Source organism: Pseudorca crassidens, chromosome 2 (genome assembly GCF_039906515.1).
Source record: "Pseudorca crassidens isolate mPseCra1 chromosome 2, mPseCra1.hap1, whole genome shotgun sequence".
In the NCBI taxonomy this organism is placed as follows: domain Eukaryota; kingdom Metazoa; phylum Chordata; class Mammalia; order Artiodactyla; family Delphinidae; genus Pseudorca; species Pseudorca crassidens.
Window position 1 is genome coordinate 14559887 of NC_090297.1, and position 22216 is coordinate 14582102.

The following is a 22216-nucleotide window of genomic DNA, read 5'->3' on the forward strand; positions in this document are numbered from 1 at the left end:
CCAGTCGTGACAACCAAATGTCTCCAGACATGGCCCCAGGGCCCCTTTGGGGATGGGGAGCACAATCATCCCCAGTTGAAAACTTCTGCTCTGGGAGCGAACTTCTGCTCTATAATCATCAAGTTAATCAACAAACTTGATGATTGTATCAAACTTGTATCATTAGACTGACTGCCTTAAACTTAAATGCTGTTTCCCCAATATCAAAGGGACTAACTACTAAGAGATTCCAATGATAATAAATTCATACTAGAGCTCGATGAACGTTTCCACCAAATACACTTTACATCTAACAATCCTCAGATGAAAGCGAACACATGCTAAAAGGAACACAAGAGGCACCTTCTGAAAAGTATGGACCACTGCTACGTGAGAAACACTGGAGAGAATGTCACAGCTCCCACTGTCTGAAGACCCTGACCCAAAGAAATTAGCCTGTGGGTTAGAACCATGTCCCTAAGGGAAAATTAATTCAATCACCCAGTGTGGCAGGAATACATATACTGCACTCTATGGCCAGAGGATTCCTAATTCTCATGTCTCAATGTTTTTTGCTTTTAAATAGATGCAGGATATGCGAGAGTCTGTTTCCGCAAGAGTTTTGAATCTCTAGGTATCTGCCACCCACAGGAAGGAGACTAAACCGATGACCAAAGATCCTCAAGGATGCCCCAAGCTCCAAATTCAACCCCTCCAATGAAAATCAGCAAGTCAGTTTTTTATTGACAATCTTCTTTCTGACCTGATGAAAAATGCTTAGACCAGTTTTCTTCTACTTCTTTGAACCCATGATAGAGAGGAGTGGTCGCCCGGCGGCTGTTGCTGTCCTGGGATCCATTCACCCACCCAAAAGGCGGACTAAGCAGGTTATGTTGCACCTTTTAAAACACAAATGCTCAAATTAAGAAAGATACACAGTCATCATTCTGCTTCTCACTCCAGGCTTGACATTAGATCGGTACAGCAAAGTTTGGGAAACTTATAAACCAAAACAAAATTTTAGATTTTACTGTGACTTCTTTTGGGAAACATCTTTTTGCTGGAGTATAAAGGGAATAGTGCTCAATGAAACATCTGAAGAAACGCTGAATTCTTGAGTGGCCCTTCCATCCTCATTTTGGATCCCTGCAACAAAGGAGTTTACTAACCCATAAAATTTACTGCTCGACCGTCATTCAACCGCTAGTAAATACTAACTGAGGCCCGACACACATGGCACTGTGCTCGACACAGGTAAAGTGGAGTAGTTCAAAGAAGGACACCTGTGAACAGAGCCTATGAGCCAATTTTAACAAATGCATCAAATCAAATAATCTACATTTATCGTTTCTGGCTAAACATATACTGTGGGTGCAAAGACACAAGTCCCAGGGGTCACCTAAGGCTAATCAAACACACCGCAATGAACACCTAAACCCTAAAGTAAGGTCATTTTGGTTTGGAGCATGGTAACCTGAGAATAACTACGCTCTCACTAACAGCTGTAAAGCAAAGAAGAACGTGTTCATCTGTACCTGCTCAAACAGATACACAGGGGCTTTAGAGTACTGATGGAGCAGATAATCAAAGATCAAAAGCAGGCGAGCCAGGATGAGAGGCACAGAGCGCGTCTGGGCATCCATGTTGGCACTCAACTCCTGGATGATCTGCACAAAAAGGGTCAATATGTCCCGCCGGCCTTTCTCAGAGAAGTTGTGGAAAATGAGGAGAAGCAGCTGCAGGTGTTCTACATTCAAATCTTCCGTCTCACCGGGCACCACCCCTTGCAAGGCATTCTGCTTCATTGTTGACAAAAACCTACCACAGAGGAAAGGAGAACATGTCTGGTAAGGAAAAGTCAGAACATCCCCCAAGAGTGACAATGTCCAATGCCGGAAGAGTCTAACTTCTTCAATTAAGATAACGAATTAAGGAAGACAAGAAGCTACATGTAATGAGAAGATAAAAACTAAATCTTGGCTACAAAAAAGCCAGATTTGGCCACAAACACATTTTCAAGACCCTTCGGCAACATTAACTGCGGCCACAGTGGTGGTAACCCCCACGCTGCCTTTCCTGACAATTCTGAAAAGAATTACAAGTTCTCCAAAAAGCAGCTTTTTTTTTTAAATTAAGAAATCCGGGCAGATAGAAGCAATTCAGTTACTTTTTCCCTATGATTTGATTCTATAGTTTAATTCTCGTTTTGAGAATTTATACTACAGGTTAAAAATCACTGCATGATAACAGTCAAAATTAACTCCATGCACTTAAAAAGCAATGAAAAAACTGTACTATTCAGAGAATTTGTGAGAAAAGCTTTTATGCAAAAAAGGAATGAATGTAGCCAACTATTTCCACTGCCTTTGGCTATTAGGAAAGAGATTTGTATTTTAATAAGGGTTTCGCTCCCCATCTCCCCCTGGCCCCCACCTTCCGGCCTTTTTGCAAGATTCCACCAGGAAAAATATAGTGCATATCTGGCATTCAAGGGGGTTTACAATTTCTCAAATCCAGCATTAGAGCTATTTGATCCTAGAATGGTGAAGAGGAAAACAAAGCCGTTTAGGAAAACAAACTGCTTTGAAGACTCCCAACCATGTAAACAAAAATGGCAAATATAGGTCCATCTAAAGAGGATTTAGATGATTAATGTGAGCTTCCCCCAAGTAAAAAAATTCTTTAAAAGTTGTCCAAAAAAGACTGCAAGTCACTCTAAGTGGTTTCACGTTGAAAGCAAAATAACCAAAGACAGAGTTGGCTTCCCTGTTCCCTCTCTTTCCAAAAAAACCAGGTCAGGATAAAATTGGTTACGTTCAGGATTCAGGTTCTATCTCATAATTGCAACCAAATCCCCCATGTGCTAAAGGAAGATTCTATTTCCAGACTGTAGTTTATATACTTCTGTTTCTTAAACAGCACAACTCCTCTCAAATCCCATCGGAAACACACTCCTCCACCCTTGCCACTTTAAATTTATCATCAGAGTACCATCCCAGAGCCACAGATGAACTACAAATAAGTCAAACAAATTTTAAAAAGCAGCCTTCTCCGTGGGGCTTCTATTTAAGCTACCTTACCTGTCCCAAACTTTAAGGCATTCAGGGACGTCAGGGTCACCTTGAGCACCGGCTTTATGTTGCCAGATGAGCAGGAGGCGTGAAAGCACAGACAGGCTTTGAGGATGAATGTACAAGGGCCAAGGGCCCTCAGAAAAAGGAGCCACTCCCAGCTGCTGCAACAGTGTATTCTAACATGAAAGACATACAAGAGACCATTAGGGAAAAAGGCAGGGGATGAAGTCAACAGGTTACTAATGCTCTCTAATGTTACTTTTTAACACTGAAAGGAATACTTTAAAGAAAGGAAGACACAGAAATTCAAATTCAGAAGCAGTTTGCAAAAGGTCATTCACACATGAGGAAAATATAAAGGAAAAATTACTAATCTAACCCCATTAACAACTATAGTTAATTAGTGTCAGAAATGGGGTTCCCAAAAAGGAGACGTGCATGGAGACAGCAGAATCATGATAAGTTTCCAATGGATACTGTGCCTTTGAAAGAAAACTTCAACAACTGCAATAGCTAACATTTTTCTTTTATAATCAGTTACGTGCCACAAACAACAATCCAAAGGGGGATTTCCAACAACTTATAAGTCCAACAACTTCTATTAATAGTATTAGCAGAGAAATTTTGCCTCTAAGATATCAAGGCATCTAGAATTAATCAGGGTTGTCTTTGCCTCCAGTTGTGGCATGTCTTTCAAATGAGCTTTACTTTCAGCTTAGTTACCTAAGCTGCAACTTATCTCCTCAAATACACACACAAGCTGAGCAGGATGCCAATGGAAAACCAGACAAAAGCCTGCTTTCTCACTTGGCTTCAGAAAACACAAATCACGGTTACCTCAGGATACAGGATAAATTTTGAAGTCTGCCAAATTAAATTATATTCTTATAAAACATCCCAGCGAGGGACTTCCCTGGTGGTGCAGTGGTTAAGAATCTGCCTGCCAAGGCAGGGGACATGGGTTTGAGCCCTGGTCCAGGAAGCTCTCACATACCGCGGAACAACTAAGCCCATGCGCCACAACTACTGAGCCTGCGCTCTAGAGCCCACGAGCCCCAACTACTGAAGCCCACGTGACTAGAGCCTGTGCTCCGCAACAAGAGAAGGCACCGCAATGAGAAGCCCGCTCACCGCAACAAAGAGTAGCCCCCGCTCACCGCAATCAGAGAAAGCCCGCACGCAGCAAGGAAGACCCAATGCAGACAAAAATTAAAAAATAAATAAATGTATTTTTTAAAAAAAAATCCTAGAAGACCCTATTCCTCGAAGGCATTCAAAAAGTCACAGATATCGTGAGTAGTTCCCAGGTAATGGGGGGTTACCATAGGCTAACTGTTGTACAGAGACCGTCACACTAAATGCTCAGAGCTACAACGTCAGGGGTGTGCTCCACTTCACTGATACGGAAAACAGAGCTCAGAGTGGCTTAAGAACATGACCAAAGCCACAAGATTACCAAGTGACCAAGCAAGGTTTATCTCTAAAACCTACATTCTTCATCACTATGCTCAACACAGCCATAATGACTAACTTCTCAATTCCTGACTCAAGAAAACAATTCAAAAAAAAAAAATAAACATGCCTGAGCTATATCAGAAGTGTTAACTGGAGCATTACTATAATAATAAAAAAATCAAATCAAGGGACATGCAGCCATAATGGTGGCAACTGTAAAGACCAAGGTAAACAAAATAACATACTCTATATATATTACATTACATATATAATAGTAAAATTTGAAAAAGCAGAAACCAAGGGACATATCAATGTTCTGATAATAACTGTAAAACTATGCCACTATACAGACAGGGACTAGAAGGAAACATGGAAAAATTAAAATCATGAATTTCGTGGAAGGATTATGATTAATGTATATTCCTTATAAAGTTATTTACACACTTTTTTAAGTGAGTTTTTGTTTCATGTCAGTTATTTGTGTCTTTAGGTCAGTTTATTTAGGCCTCAGAACCTTAAGAAACGAGCTAACATTCCTCTGGAACCTATTTTTCCCTACCACTCAAACTCTTATTAGCGCTAAGGAAGAACTGACTTCTGAAGTAGTGAAACTGAGCCACAGCACAGCAAAACCCTGGCCTGACCCATTCCTTGCCACCCTCCGGCTACCTTTCCTCCCCTCCTCAATGCTGGCATTCCTGAGGTTTCAGCCTCAGCCTTCGTCGCTCTTGCTATCCCCAATCCATCTCATTGTATCTCATCACTTCAACAATGGCCTCTTAATGGATAATCCCCAAAGCTGCATTATCAATGTTAATTTCTTAACTCCTAAATTTCAGACTCACATTTCCAACTATTTTCTAGACATCTTCATCCCACTGGCACCTCAAAATGTCATCGTATTTAATGATATTTTCTTCAATAGTAGTAATGGTGACTATTTAAACTAAAAACACTGATAATATATAAACTGTTTTTCTCATTTGATTGAAAGGGCTATAAAATTCAACATACTGACAAAGGAAACAATATAATCACATAGATGATGCCTCTGCTAATTGCCTTCAGCTTACTCCTTCTTTAAAGGAGCGCCTCACACTCAGGTATACAGTTTTCTTGACCGCACGATGACTCTATGGCTAGCCTACTAAATGGGACTAAAAGTCATGTTGAAGAGCTGACACTGACCTGTTTGTTTTTATAAACAGAGAGAAAATGGCAAATTGTGCCTCATGTACCTGAAGAACCCAAAGGATCATTCTGAGAAAATGTGAACTAAACAAGTGACCCTTGAGAATTTAAGTTGGTGCAGCCACTGTAGAAAACAGTATGGAGGTTCCCCGGAAAACTAAAAATAGAATTACCATATGATCCTGCTCCTTGGCATATATCCAGACAAAACTATAATTCAAAAAGATACATGCACCCCTACGTTCACAGCAGCACTATTCACAGTAGCCAAGAGATGGAAACAACTTAAATGTCCACCGACAGATGAATGGATAAAGAAGCTGTGCTACACATATACAATGGAATACTACTCAGCCATAAAAATGAATGAAATAATGCCATTTGCAGCAACATGGATGCAACTAGAGATTATCATACTATGTGAAGTAAGTCAAAAAGAGAACACCACATACCATATGATATCACTTATATGTGGAATCTAAAATATGACACAAATGAACCTATCTGTGAAACAGAAACAGAATCACGGACATAGAGAACAGAGTGGTGGCTGCCAAGGGGGAGGAGGTTGGGGGAGGGATGAAGTGGGAGGCTGGGGTTAGCAGATGTAACCTTTTATATATAGAATGGGTAAACAACAAGGTCCTACTCTATAGTACAGAGAACTATATTCAATCTTACGATAAACCATAATGGAAAAGAATATAAAAAAAAGAATGTATATATGTGTATAACTGAATCACTCTGCTGTACAGCAGTAATTAACACAACACTGTAAATCAACTATACTTCAATTTAAAAAAAAATTTTTTTAAAGAAACCTGAAAAAATAAATAAATGTGACCCATGAGTAAATACAATCTCTGAGTTGACTTAAACCTAGAAGAATGAACCACTGAGTATTCAGTATCACTCCATCTACCCCCAAACCAACTCTCCTTCTTGACCTCCCTATTTCTATTAAAGACAACAGCATCCTTCTAGTCTCATTTGGGTTTCAAGGGTTTTAAATTTAGGCAATATCTTGAATTCCTTCCTTTCCTTGTCCTTCACCTCATTCAAATAATTTCCCATGATCTCTACAATAGGTCCTTTATCCACACCCTATCTCCCCTTTCTCATGATCCCATGCTAACTCAAGTCATCTTTATTTCTTCAGTCCCTATAACAGTACCCGGCATATAGTTAAGTGTCAATGAATACTTATTTATGAACCTGGATCACCACAGTAATAGTATTATTAAGTTATTATAATGTTATATACAATGTTAAATATAATATTAAGTAATAATAGTAACAAAATACATTTTACTGTCAAATATATTTTATTGCACTGTCTGTGTCTTGCAACCTAAGTCAGGCACCTTGGCTAAGGCAGCTTTGCACATTACTCCAAAGAAACAATATCCAAGGTAGGGGAACTCAACAGCAGATAGATTGCACTGACTATCCTTCATAGCTATGAAATGCGGGGGAACAATTTAAAGTTCCATGTTTGGAAATGGACTGAAAAAGGATATCTGAGGATTTCCTCTGCAGAGTCAGTAGCTATAGGCAGCCAGGTTGCATGTCCACACAAGGTCTGTAATTATTTTTAAATGCTAAAGAGGGTAATATCATTACAGGAGTCTTAAGAATCCTGTTCTCTAGAGAAAAATATTTCTTCCCCATTATTTGGACAAGTTTAGACAAGAAAAGGCCAAATCTATGAACTTTGAAACCTCCCTCCTTGCTCAAATCTGGGCAAGCAGCTGATAATTTTGGCAGGACGCCCTGACCCTATAGTCTGAGAAGGTGCTGCAGGCAATATACTAACTGAAACATTTCCTTCTCTTCACCTTAGACAGGTCAACAACTTTTCTACTCTATATATTCCCTTTCCTGCCAAAAAAAATTTTTTCATGTAACAGTAGGTAAGTATAAATAGATTTTATAATTATCTTTTTTTTTTTTTCTTTAGCAGTACGCGGGCCTCTCACTGTTGTGGCCTCTCCCGTTGCGGAGCACAGGCTCCGGACGCGCAGGCCCAGTGGCCATGGCTCACGGGCACAGCCGCTCCGCGGCATGTGGGATCTTCCCAGACCGGGCCACCAACCCATGTCCCCTGCATTGGCAGGCGGACTCTCAACCACTGCGCCACCAGGGAAGCCCTATAATTATCTTTTTAAACAACAAAAGAAATGTTTAAGAATTTCTCAAATAGCTTGGGATTGTGAGAATCAATTTTAACCTCTTGAAACAGGTTCCTGGATTTTGTCCCTTTGGCGGCAAGTGCAAGCCCCTGAATTGTGTTTTGATTCTGAGAATCCACTGAAATAATCTTAAGAGTAACAAAAAAATTTTCAAAACAATCTTAGGGCAAATTATTGGAGATTTACCAAATTAAATTCTACTGGGGTTGATGGGGGGGCGGGAGGGTGAGTGGTCACAGTATCTAGCAATCTGCAGTTTTAAAAAATTCCCCAGGAATCCTTATATACACTAAAGATTGAGAACCACTAACTTTGACCACGTTATCATCAGACTATGACGTCGCCAAATGTTGGGAGAGAATATGAATCCACGTATCCCTGACGCACTACTGGTGAGAGTAAGACATGGTGCAGCTTCTACAGAGAGCAGTTTGGCATTATCTGCTTAAGGTCACATACTCCACAACCTGTCAATTCTACTCCAACTTATATTCCCAAGAGACTCACTTGTAACAGGGTACGTACAGGGGACACGTACAAGAAAGATCATAGCAATAAAACCTGACTGACACAACCCAAATGTCCATCAGCAGGAGCGGAAGGGAGATGAATAAACTGGTATAGTCACAAACACGATGGAATATCATATAGCAGTCAAAACAAAAACTACGAAATATGCAACAGTAAAGATGAATTCTGGCAATAAAGTACTAAACAATATTAAGTGAAAAAAATTACACAGAACATGATGTCATTGCTAAAAACAGTCAATTTTAAAGTATTCCTTAAATGCAAAAACAAATACATATATGAAACTAATGAAATGAGGAATTTAAGATTTAGGATTCCAGATATCCACTACTTCAGTGAGGAAAGAAAGCCACAATGTTTAGACAACCACAATCAAGATCCTAGACTTTATTTTGGTGGTGGGTTTGCAAGTAAGAGCGTATATGAGAGCATCCATCTCCTGTAATTTGGTTGATCCTTTAAGACACGTGTTTTAATTTACCTTTCTTAGATTACTAACGATGCTGAACATTTCCTATGTTTGTTGGCCATTCTTTTTTTTTTTTATAAAATGCTCTGTTGTCTATTTACTTTTGTACTAGCATAGTCATCAGGAGTTGTTTTTGTTGTTTTTCCTTTTCTTTAAGCTTACTAAGTGACTCAGGGATAAAGGACACATTTTTTTTTTTCTCAAAATGATCCTAATTAAGGCAGAGGGATATACTAGGATAGTCTCTCAACACTCTTTGCAGGGAGGGGATCCCATGATAAACTTTTCCTTAGCAATAGAAACAAGTGCAGCCTACTGAGTACAGATGTAGAGAGCTCTTGGCCTAAACAGTTGTAGCGCACACAAACCTGCAGGTTAGGTGACTGAAGGTCAGAAGTTACCAGAGAGTGGTTGAAGTGATAGAGAGCGGCAGCAAACTCTTCATCTGATGCGCCTTGAAGACAAATGGAAAAACCAATTATTCAAGCATCTAACTGCTGCATCGCACCATGCTGCCAACAGTCAAACACCACTAGGAAAAAATCCACCAGGCACATATCCTGTCTACTGACCCTTGAGTCCATCTTTGTCCACCTCCTTAATGATACTGGCCAGGGTGGCCATATGGTTTTCTGAAAGAGATACACTCAGATAGTTTCGGATAAAATTATTCCGAGAGTTCAGCATGGAAGAGGTGATGAAGTTCAAAATGTTGGAAGCCAGACCTAAGAACTAAAAAGAACACAGAAAAGCTCATTGCAGGTTCATAAGCCCAGAGCTCCTACAAATCCTGAATACAAACAGAAAATAAAATACGCCCATAGGTCTCATGCAATAAACACAATGAATTAAAAAATCAGATTTTAAATCACCTACAGTGGGACCAAGTTATAATAGTCTCTCCCATGTGATTCTACTAGTTACAGAAAAGGGTATGCCAATTTAATACAATAGACTTCAGGTAATATTGCATGACAGGATTTCCAAAGAGATTAACTCTTTTATTTCATTCTTCTAAGGTCCTGTATTTGTCCAGCTCTAAGATATTATTGATATATTCAATTCTGAAGCCTATATTGTCATTATACATGCTTGGAATTCCCAGTTCTTTATTTCTCTATTAAAATGAAATTTCCATCCACGTCCTTGACTAGACTAAGTTGTATGAAAGCAAAGACTGTATATGCCTTGTTTACTGACAGAGCTTCAGAAGAGGGGCTGCTGACACACAGTACATCATTAATAAATACCAGTTGAACAAACAGTTAGCAGTCACGATGTACCAGACCTAGGCTAAGGGCTCTTTAATTCTTCACAACACTCTTAGAAGAGGTACAATCACTCCCATACAACAGGAGACAAAACTGAGGCTTGGAGAAATTCAGTTTCTTGCCCAAAGTCATAAAGCCAGTAAGGGGTAGATTCTATCTAACTCCAAAGGCTATGTTACTAACCCTCAATAAGAGAAACAACACCAAGAGCATAAGAGTTATTTAATCAAATATAATCAATACATTTATGTCCTAAGTAAAAATATCTTTAAACATTAGTTATCCAACCTACAAAATGTTTTTGTTCAAATGATCTGCTTTTCACACCCCTTCTCCCCATTTCTCCCTCCCCCTTAACCTCAGAAATCCACTCTTACCAACTCAGGATCTTTGCGACTAGCCAAAATGTTGCCCTTCTCACCAGAGGCCTGCTTACTGGGGCTTTTAACTCGAGGTGAGCTCTCCAGCGGAGGGGGTGGGGGAGGAGGCGGAGGTGCCACTTTCTCTTTACTGGGGGAGATGGTCTCTTCAAACCACTGCCCCAGAATAGGCTCACTGTCATCATCTAACAGGGAAAGAGAAATGTAACAAAAACAACACGTTTTTAAAAAATTTTTAGTACATCTGCTTTGTAAGAGTGCCTGAGTCAAAAGGAACACAAGGTTTGTAGATCATGGTGGTAGTTACACTGCTGCATAAACTTGTCAAAACTCATCTAAATGTATGTGCGAAATGGGAGTATTTTATTGTATGTAAATTATACCTCAATAAAACCAGTATTTTTTTTAAAGGAACCCAATGGAGTCTGAAGAGAAACCACCTCATTTTATTTCACCGGCAAGCCAAACATTCTCAGTAGCAGAGTTTTACTTGTCTACCAACTGTAAGCTCCCAGATAAGAATCGTACCTTTGGCAATTCTGTACATCGCTCCCACAAACCTGGTTAGAAAGAATCTGAGATATTTATCTTATTCAGTCCCTCTCCAAACCAAGGCAGGAGGGAATGTTGGTGTTGCCCTGTTGTTCACCACAGCAGTCTGGCATTTCTTTCTCTCTGTTTCCCCAAGCCACACATCTATGACGTCAGCCAAACCCAACACCTCACATACAGCCTTCCTTTTGAGTTTCACTGGGAAAGCTCAGAGCAGAGTTCCCAAAATGAGTCAGCACAAAAAGAAATATGAACAACTGAGATGTATTCTGATTGCAGAAGGAAAGCAACGAAAAGCAATCTGGGCTTTGCTGACGGCAGTTTTAATCACTCATCTTCAACAGCTCCGCTTACTCTTGAATAACATGTCGCCTTTAAGTGCACATGCAGTCAAGATCCATGCCGGGCAGGTGAAAGCAAACAGTGACTAGGAAGCTACAGGAAGCTCCTAGGGACACTTCCTGCTGCACCCTATAGCTTATCCCCTGGGAGACAGCAAAGAGGGGCGTCTACCTTGGCTGCTGTCCTCCTCCGTGCTGCTGAAATCATCCTCGTAGTAGGTGTTTGAGTCAGTAGAGGCGCTGGCATCGCTGCTCATAGAGCCCTTCCTCTGACGCTGCAGGACACATGCCTAGGAAAATAGCGAGGTTTCTGTAATTGATGATCACAAAAATGAAGCCATCCTACCTCGTCCCATTTGCCACATGAAAAGTCTTCTCCGTGTCTTCTTTTCTCTAAATCCAAGAAGTATTTCTCCTAATAGCTACCTCCAGGACTCTCATAGCCTTATCCTATAGAAGCACTCCAAAACCAGAGATCTGGACCAGAACTGAAAAAGGAACGTTTCCATAGTGTCCTCCATGTTTTTGCTTCAGCATGCCCACTGTCACAAATCACCAAGTAGCCATATGGACCACAGTGCTGATAACCAATAACTAATTCAAATGTCTGAAACCATTTAAGAGTTTTTCTCATCTTCAAAACCATTACCACAAATTATGACTTTATAAAGATCATGGCATACAGTCAGTCTCATTCATTTTGAGGAGGTTATATGAGAAGATCTTCCAAATTATCAATGGCATGACCCCACCCACCTTTCTGTAGGAAGTTGAGAGTAATGTCAACAGCAGGTTTGTCAGTGGGACAGAGTCTATCAGCCGTTGAATCCTCTGTATGGAGGTACTCTGGGCCATAATGCTCAGGACAGCAGGGGGACCATCTGCCTCCCAACCCTGAAGGTAACGACATGAAAAGAGAATTAAGGTCAGGACTTGGCAGGAAATGACCACCTGATCTGATGGCTCAAGCGAGCTTAGCCAGAAGGGGAGCCAACAGTCAATATGCTGGTTCTGAAGACAAGCCCTCACCTTGTGCAGAGCCTCCACTTGCAGGTCTTGAAAGAGAGACGTCAACAGCTTGACGGCATGGTTTGCCAATATTACTGAGAGCACCCCAAATCCCTGATGCCTACACAAAGCAAAAACGAAACACAAACGTTAACAACTCACAACAAATTACAATTTCAGAAACCACAGATCTTGCCATTTTGAGGTCCTACACCCACTTCAGAATCTATGGACCTTTCTCCAGGGGGAAAAAAAAATTGCAAAAACACATAAAATTTGCATATAATTTCGGAAGCTCACAACCTCCCTGAAGCCCATCTACACACTGCCTAAGGATCCACAGGCTTCAGTTGAAGAACTTCAGAACTAGAAGAAATTCTTCCAAATCCATGAAATTTTGGAATTTAAACTATCAATTCAAAGCTATTGGGTCATGTGAAGACACTAATATTTAAATGTTGGTTGAACCTTTAAAAAGTCATTCTTTTGAGAAGAAAAGGTTAAAAATCAGCAACTTTTACAAAATATCTGGACACAAACCAAAGAGAATAAAAACAAAGGTTTACATTAAATCTGAGTAAAACTTTCTCTTTCTCTCCAAACGACCACACGACAAAGGGTTAGCATATCTAATATACAATGAGCTCATGTAAATCAATAAGAAAGGACAAATACCAAAGAGAAAACTGGGGCAAAGGATATAGACAGTGTGAAAATGATCACAATCACACTAGTAACCAACGAAATACAAATAAGAGCTATACAGTAATATCTTTCTCCTCAGATTAGCAAACATGAAGATTAATGACTCCCACTGTCAAACAGGACCTGGGGAAGAGGCATTTGCACGCACAACAGCTAGGAATGTATATCAGAGCAGTTTAGCAAAACATTTCAAATTTTTAAGTAAGTATATCCTTTGTCCTAAGAATTACACTTCTAGAAATTTACCCCAAGGGGATAACTGAACAAGTTCACAAAGATTTATGTTTTAGAAGGTTTATCAAAGCACAGTTTATCAAAACAAGAAATTTGGAGCACACTAAATAAGTGTTCAATAAGTTAATTAGTTAACTATGGTGTATTTATACGGTAGAATACCATCAGTCATTATAAACATAGAATCTATAATCGTATCTATAATCGTATCATAGACTGCAAACACGTCTACAATATTTTGTAACAGTGATCCTATTTTCATAAACATGTACGTTTAACATGTGAGCACAGAAAAATGTCTGGAAGAACGTTTACCAATTTGGGTGGCAGAATTTCGGGCAATTTTTTTCCTTTCTTATGGTTTGCAACCTACACAATGTATTTGCATTCTTTTAAGTCTCAAGACACTACAGCCATTTTTCAAATGTTTCTGCTACTTCTAAGGATATACCTTTTGGCATTCTCCCATTTCCCTTTACAATACCAAGCATGCAGATGCTCAAATATCACAAACTACTGTTCTCCCTGGAACATAATTACCTCCCTATTTTGCTTAGTGTCTACTTCCTACCATCCTAATGTCTATTTCAGATTTCAGCTCAGTAACACTTCCTCAGGGAAGCCTGCCTTGATTTCTCTAACCAGGTCAAAAGCCCCTATTATAATACTCTCTAGATACAATGTGACATGTATTTGCATGAATAACTTCTTGTCTCTTCGGAATGTGTCTATTTTTTTTTTATTCATCACAGCATTCCAGAACTAACACAGAGCCTGGAATAGAGAAAGTAGTGAATAATTTGCTGAATGAGGTCCAGAATGCGACTTCCTCCTTGAACTCCAGACTCACATACACAAGTGCTTACTCAACATCTCACAGAAAGATCTGCCAGTCCTCTCAAAAGCAGCATGGCCCAGATTAAGTTCAGTTCTTCGACTTCCTGCCATCCAATCTACTCATAAACTGGTGTGCCCTATCTCAGTAAATTACACAACCCAGGTACTCATGCCACAAAATTCTGATGTCGTATTTTTCACACTCAACCTCCAAGCCACCAGCAAATCCTGTCAGCTGTACCTTCAAAACATCCCAATATGACCTTTTCTCCCTGCCTTTACTACCACCCACTCCGAGTCCCCTCATCGCTCGTGCGGAGTAAGGCTTGAGCCTCCTAACTGTTCTCTCTCCTCGTCTTACGATCCCGCAGTGTATTCTCCATAGGACAGCTGGGTTCTCCGGTCACTAATAATTCATATCACGTCACTCCCCCCATCACAAACCCTCTAACACCTACAGATTACACTTGGCCCTAGGTGATCTGGCCCTGGCTACCTCTCTGAGAGAATTTTCTACCACTCTCCCTCGATTTCTCTATTCTAGACCTACTGACCTTGCTGAGCCTTAAAAATGCCAGTCATACTTCCACCTCAAAACCTGAACAATTCTACCCCAAATAGTTGCATGGCTCATCTGTCACTTCACTTCTACACCTTGTTCTCAGAGCCCTTTCCTGACCGTGCTAACTAAAATACTAGCCCCTGACACTCCCTAACTCCTTGTTCTGGCTTATTTTTCTTCACAACACTCATATATGATAATCTATTATGAACTTACTAGTATGTTTGTTCACTGTTGCTCCAGTTAGAAAATAGACTCTATAAAGGCAAGGAGATTGCTTTGATTAGTGCTCTATCCTCAATGGCTGGATAGAGCCTAGTGGTATATGGTAGGGACTGAAAAAAATAAATAAAATCCAGAAATGCCTAGGCTTAGGGCTTCCCTGGTGGCGCAGTGGTTGAGAGTCTGCCTGCCGATGCAGGGGACACAGGTTCGTGCCCCGGTCCAGGAAAATCCCACATGCCGCGGAGCGGCTAGGCCCGTGAGCCATGGCCGCTGAGCCTGCGCGTCCGGAGCCTGTGCTCCGCAATGGGAGAGGCCACAACAGTGAGAGCCCCGCGTACCGCAAAAAAAAAAAAAAAGAAGAAGAAATGCCTAGGCTTAGAAAATAAAACCTTGAACAACACAGAAGTCACATCTCTAACTTCTTTCCTGGCAAGCAAGGGCTTCTGTCCAGATTTCATCAAAACAGTAGTAAATGTTTCAGGAAGCAAGCCAGGAGGACCTGACAGAATCCTCACTTTACAGGTTAAACACACAAGTGAGTAACCAACCCCAAGTCAAACAAGCCCATTTTACAAAATAGAAGCTTTTTTTTTCTGATTTGAACCTCACAGAAGTCCTAAAATATGTATTACACAGATGTTTTCTCCCTCTTATAGAGAAGGAAACAAGATTGGAGAGAATGAGTGATTTACCCAAAATCATACAGCTATGATGTAGAGACAGTAAACTATGATCATCCTCTTAGTAGTTACATTCAATTGGATGCAGGCAAATTTTTCTATTGCTGTGGAGATGAGAGGAGTTAACACTAGCTCCCCATCAATATAAAATGGCAGGAAAACAAAACCTGAGCGGCAGTCAAGGGGACACATACCCTTTTCCAGGCCCCAGCTTTGGAGAGCCCACTCCCTCCTTTGTACGAGAAAGGATGTCTCTGACCCGAAGAGCAGCCAGCGGATCTTTCTCTTTCCCCTTATCAGCCAAGGCAGTAGGACTGAGGTTCAATATGAGGAAAAGGCTGTTTAACAAACACCAGGCACCCAGCAATTGGAAGTTCTGATAGTGCTATTGAAAAAGGCACAAAAAATATATATAAACAGAGATCTTACAGGCTACGTACCTTACAGACTAGATATAAGACAGGAATGTAGCAGAGACTTCTTACCTCACCACCAGCCCGGCGGGAACTGCTGATCGCTTGTCCAATCATGTCATAGATTTCAAGCTGTCCAATATCAAACATACACAAAAATCTGAGCAAGGTGACACAGTTCATTACAAAGGCTAAATCCTACCCAAAGCGATTTAGCTTGAAGACACCAATATCCTCAAGCCACTTCCAATGACAGAATTCCATCACACCTTCCTTGACCTTCATAAGATGTTGACTCCATCTTTTCATTCAGCTCACATGTCACCTTCTCAGAGGTGTCCCCTCCACCCAATCTAAAGCAACACACCCAGCACCACATCAGATCACTTTCTATCACATTTGTTCATCCAATCCACATATCACTATCTGAAACTGTCCTGTGTCTATAATATGCCTCCACTGCAAGTACACTGACACAGCACAGTAAGCCCTTATATATATTTGCTGATTGAATGACTCATCTTTCACAAAGTCCACTGCCACCACAAAGTTGCAGTGTTTCCTGCAGAGCCAACCAATCTGCCAAAAAAACAAGCTAAAGGCCTACCTCTTAGACCTACTACCCAAGGGGAAGGGGTATGGAGAGCACTCCACGTCCTTCCCTCTAAAAAGAAAGAAAGTGGACCTGGCCATATTCCCTTATTTGAATAATCAAGGTTCCGTGTCCCCAAAGGCGTAGCTTACACATTTTTGGACAATTGTAGCTGCATCACTCTCATAGTCGTCTTCTTTGGAGCTCGTGGACCCTGTCCGCACTTGCTGGGCACTACCCACGTGAAGGATGGCCATGCAAGTCGCCACACTCACACCTGAAAAAGAGATACACACATTCCAAGAAAGTGAAACACAAAAACACAGCCCACCTACAAGCAATTCCATGATTTGATTACTGAAAGTAAATTCCATAAGGGCAAGACCAAACACAGTGTTACCATACAATCCAACAATCGCACTCCTAGGTATTTACCCAAATGAGCTGAAAACTTCCATCCACACAAAAACCTGTACACAAATATTTACTGTAGCTTTAGTCATAACTGCCAACAAATGGAAGCAATCAAGATGACCTTTGATAGGTGAATCAGTGAACAAGCTGTGGTATATCGATACAAGGAATATTACTCATCAGTAAAGAGATGAGCTTCCAAGCCACAAAAAGACATAGAGGAACCTTAAATGCATGCAGCTGGCCCTCCACATCCCCAGTTCCGCATCTGGAGATGCAGCTAGTGGAATCGGTGGATGCCGAATCTGCAGATGCTGAGGCTGACTGTACTACACCATTTTATACAAGGGACTTCGAGCATCTGTGGATTTTCGTATCCAGGGGGGGTCCTGAAACCCCCCGCCCCCTGCAAGCAAAAGAAGCCTGTCTGAAAAGGCTACATACTACATAGTTGATTCTAACTATGACATTCTGGAAAAGATAACTGTGGAGACAGTAAAAGATCAGTGGATTCTAGGGACTGGCGTTAAGGGTAGGGGAGAAGGACCACTAGGTGGAACACAGGGAATTTGGAGGGCAGTGAAAATATTCTTATGACACAACGATGATGGTTACATGACATTATGCATTTGTCAAAACCCAGAGAACTGTACAACACAAAAAAGGAACCCTAACATAGTAAACTATGGACTTCAGTTAACAATAATGTATCAATATTAGTTCATCAATAACAACAAATGTATCCTATTAATGCAATTGTTCACAATAAGGGAAACTGTATATAACGGAGAGAGAGTATATGGGAACTCTGTACAAACTGCTCAATTTTTCTGCAAACTTAAAACTGCTTTAAAAATGAAATTATTAATTTTAAAATATTTCTAAAATTTTTAAGATGATGGAAAAAAAACAATCCCACACTTAGTATTTCTCAAAGACATCAAGGCCAAATTCCTTTCTTTAAATCAAATTCCAAGTGACCAAATTTCAATAACAATCCAAATCTGGGCTCTTTAAACAACTAAGAATTTTTAGGCGGGATCCCCGACCAGGGATTGAACAGGTGCCCTCAGCAGTGAGAGTGCAGAGTCCTAACCGCTGGACCGCCAGGGAAGTCCCTTAACAACTAGGATTTTTTTTTTTTTTTTTTTTTTGCGTTACACGGGCCTCTCACTGTTGTGGCCTCTCCCGTTGCGGAGCACAGGCTCCGGACACGCAGGCTCAGCCGCTCCACGGCATGTGGGATCTTCCCGGACCGGGGCACGAACCCGCGTCCCCTGCATCGGCAGGCAGACTCTCAACCACTGCGCCACCAGGGAAGCCCACAACTAAGAATTTTTAAGGACTCTTTAATCCTGATCAACTAAGTACACTGAGATCCATGTGATATTCAAGAAATTCCCTGAAAATTGAAATTAATAAACCTCAAATTTAAAAATGCAAAAATCAAAGATAGAGAACTAGGAATAAACACTGGAAGTGGGCTTGGAGAGAACGCCTGCTCACACGCTGCCTTAGCTTTCCATTCCCACTGCTGCTGCTCTCGCTCAGGCCCTTTACCTGTCTTGCCCAAATGACCACAAACTCCTCCTAGCAGATCTTCCAGCCTGGTACTACTGCTTCAATGTGCTCCTAAAGTATAGCTCAGATCATAGCACACTTCAAATCTTTAATGGTCTCTACTGTCTACAGGATATGGTCCAAATGACTTAGACTGCATTTCTAAGCCCTCTGTGACTGAGACACACAGACACACAGACACACACACATACACACACACACACACACACACACACACACACACACACAGCCCTCTGTGACTGACACACACACACACACACACACAGCCCTCTGTGACTGAGACACACACACGCGCGCGTGCGCGCACGCGCACACACACAAACACACACACACCAGGATACTCTTGGTCCTGCTTTTGCCTCTGCCTAGGGATAGCCAAACTGAAATCCAACCTGCCCTGCAAGATACATCAACAGAACTCCTTTGTGAATACTGCCTTCCCCAATTGAAAGTGCGTTTATCTTTATATTCCTGTTTACACACAGATGTTTATAATAAAGTCATTCAAAGAATGTAGGGAGATGATTAACCTCAGCAATTTCTTGGTGCTCCCAAGGTCAGGTTTCCAAGGCTGTTCATATCCTCACTCACAGAACCCAGTAAACGTCGAAAATTGTTATGTCTCCCAAGACATACCAGGACTATGGTATTTAAAACCAAGGATCAGTAATTTGGGTTAAAAAGCCACTGTAACAGTAACTTAAAAGAGAGTAAACGCCAGTTGTCAGGCCCCACTTCCAAGGCAGCATAATCAACAGGAAGGGGGGGATTTTGCGGCAGCATGAAGAATAACAGTCGTTGCATTTATCAATATAAACAGATACCACCTGTTCTATGAATCCTTCCTCAAATCTGCTCCCATAGCGAGACTCAATTCTCCCTTCTCTGTGTGCCCATAATATTCCATACTTCTCTTATCACCTTTATCATCTCCTGTTTTATATTACACTCTGTGGTCCTATCTATCTTCCATTGCTCGAGTATAGGCTCCTTGAGGGCAGGGATTACATACTGCTCATCTCAATATCCCAAAAGCACTTGGAATTTTGCTTTCAAACAGCAGACACTTAACGTGTGCGCACACTATGAAATCAAATATCCACATAACACAATGGCAGCAGTTGAATAAGCGAATTTACAAGACTCCTATTGAGACCTCATTTCATCTAGATGAGATATTTAGATGATCCTTGGGGGAAGGGTCTAAGTAAAGGGGGAGAGAGTACTCAGAAGGATCTCATGGTTTCCAGAAAGTGTAACTGTCCTTGGCTGAGAAAATGAGATCAGATATAACAACTTCTCACCTGCATACAAACAACTTAGGCTGAGGACTGTCACATCTTGCAGACGAGAAGGATTGAGAGGTTCCAACACAGGTAGAGAAAGGGTATCCAATGCCATGGTTACATCAATCACCAGTGAGTGAAAACTGGAATACAAGAGAAGATTAACAAAAGTGTCTCTTTGAGTCACTTGCTTCTATAATCTGATAGTTAAAGAAAGTCGGCATGCCATAAAAACTAACCAGTTTCTCTCTTGAGAGCAGCATTAAAACGCAAAGCATATGCACCCTGGGGCACCTTACCCATTACGAACAGCAGTGGCATCTGCTACTGTTGCAGGCATGATGAAGAAGGAATTCGCCAACACTGCATCTTGAAACCGATTGATGTAGCGTAGGAAATAGGGCAGGTTTAAACACACACGCAGCAGCTTCTCTGAGCCACCTGAATTAATGAAAAAGCTCAACCTTACAAACACGTCTCTGCTGCTTGATTTTCTTCCACTTAAGGAATTTCTGAAAGCAGAGAAACCACCTTTCTGATGACAATTAAGAGTCTCACCAAGCTCCTGAAGACTAGCCACATTCTGAGCTATGAACACATTCTTGGTTTTGATAGCAGAGGCTTGATCTGTGGATGACTGCTCATCATTTTCTCCTTCCGCCTGAAGAGAAACAAAGGATGTGAAAGGCCCATCAAGATACTATCATCTGTTGACTGCTGTCCTCAAGTTCAGAATAGAACCAACCGTCCAAACTAAACAGCTGCTCCACAGATACTCTTCAGACCCCCCAGTTAATGAGGTGGAAAGTCCTCTCTAACGCTGGGGAAAATACAAGTCATTTTTCCAAGAGGAGGGGGAAAATATATAGCTTTAAAATATATATATTCTGTAACTAGTATAGAGTGATGCCTTTTACAGAAAGGAGTACATGCTCTTTGTCTACTTGCATTGAGAAATGTTGGAAAAATGGTCCTCAAAGTAGTAATAACTGTGAACAGAAGGAATTGGGGTGTTACTTATTTTTGGTTTGTATTCTTCAGCTTTGTACCAAAGGCAGGTATATCATTTTATATCACAAATGTAAAATACATTTGTTAGCTATTTTTCCTAGTATTATCTTAACAAACCCCACAGGATGAGGCCATTTGGCTGAAGTAACTCACCGGAGTCTGTGGACCTACGGGTGATGATGCTACAGTTCTAGGGTTAAAAACTGACGTCAGCTGGTTCAAAAAATTCATCTGGACCTCCTTCTGCTTCAGCTCTGGGCTTACTGGTGCAGCCAGCTCTTTCTGATCTTCCACTACAAAATATAAAAGCAAGAGAGGGATGAGGGGAGTGCCACTAGAAGGCAAAAGAGGAAATAGCTGGCCAGAGGACTGGCCAAGAAACCAAGTCTGGTGAAGGAACACTCACCATCTGACAGTGTCTTCACTGTTTGTGGCAGCTTGGCCGATTTCATCATTGCTGTAAATGTGATAATTTCAGTTCTGTCTAATCGGCTACAGCCAGTGCACAGGCCCTTGATGAGGAGAATCAAGTGTTTCTGGAAAAAAAAAAAATTCAAATATGCCTTTTAGAAGAGTCTATTCTTTAGGGACTTCTAGCTGGCAAAGGGCCAAATTTAGGTTCATACCAAGAACTGCAAATTAGGAAAAACAGTAAAGCAGAGATCACAACCTGATGGTCCTCAGACCATATCTGCTTGCAGGTTTGTCTTACTGTTCTCAGTGTTGTTGTTGTTGTTGTTTTAATTTGAAATTATGGCCAACTTTTTAAAACATGGAAGATTTAACATACAAATCCAGATTTCCTGTCTCTCTCAATAATTTACAAGACAGAGCAACTCTGCTGCCATTCCTGTAGGGCAACAGTCAGCTGGAGCCAAACAGTAATTGGCCCCTTTATAGCTGGGTCATGCACCCTTCTCAACCAGCATACTTGACTCACTTTATGTCACTTGCCTGGCCCCCACAGGCATATCTTTGCAATCCTTGAAAAAGCCTCTGCAGTCCTCTATACCAGGGGGTGCTAAACCACAGCCCCAGCTCAGCCCACTGCCTATTTTTGTAAATAAAGTTGACTGGACCACAGCTATGCTCATCCATTTACTTATTGTCTGTGGCTGCTTTCACACTACAAAGGCAGAGTTTAAAAGGCAGAGATCAGCTGCAACGGGGACTGGATGGTCGGCAAATTATCTACTATGTGGTCTATTACAGAAAAAGTTTACCAAACCCTGC

General features: G+C 41.1%; 1 protein-coding gene across 9 annotated transcripts in view; it reads right to left on the reverse strand.

Moving 5' to 3' along the window:
- UBR4 (ubiquitin protein ligase E3 component n-recognin 4) overlaps positions 1-22216 on the reverse strand; it is a 126738-nt gene that overhangs the window by 95918 nt on the left and 8604 nt on the right. For all 9 annotated transcript variants that reach the window (XM_067722231.1, XM_067722219.1, XM_067722199.1 and 6 more), the window contains exons 4-20: positions 21390-21519; positions 21137-21276; positions 20531-20633; positions 20272-20413; positions 19991-20115; positions 16844-16968; positions 16172-16231; positions 15881-16071; positions 12465-12564; positions 12192-12329; positions 11608-11725; positions 10540-10727; positions 9464-9623; positions 9260-9345; positions 3060-3229; positions 1515-1797; positions 743-878 (exon numbers count right to left, since the gene is read on the reverse strand). In XM_067722231.1, the coding sequence (XP_067578332.1) occupies positions 743-878; positions 1515-1797; positions 3060-3229; positions 9260-9345; positions 9464-9623; positions 10540-10727; positions 11608-11725; positions 12192-12329; positions 12465-12564; positions 15881-16071; positions 16172-16231; positions 16844-16968; positions 19991-20115; positions 20272-20413; positions 20531-20633; positions 21137-21276; positions 21390-21519 (2395 nt within the window). The remainder of the gene's footprint in view (positions 1-742; positions 879-1514; positions 1798-3059; positions 3230-9259; positions 9346-9463; positions 9624-10539; positions 10728-11607; positions 11726-12191; positions 12330-12464; positions 12565-15880; positions 16072-16171; positions 16232-16843; positions 16969-19990; positions 20116-20271; positions 20414-20530; positions 20634-21136; positions 21277-21389; positions 21520-22216) is intronic.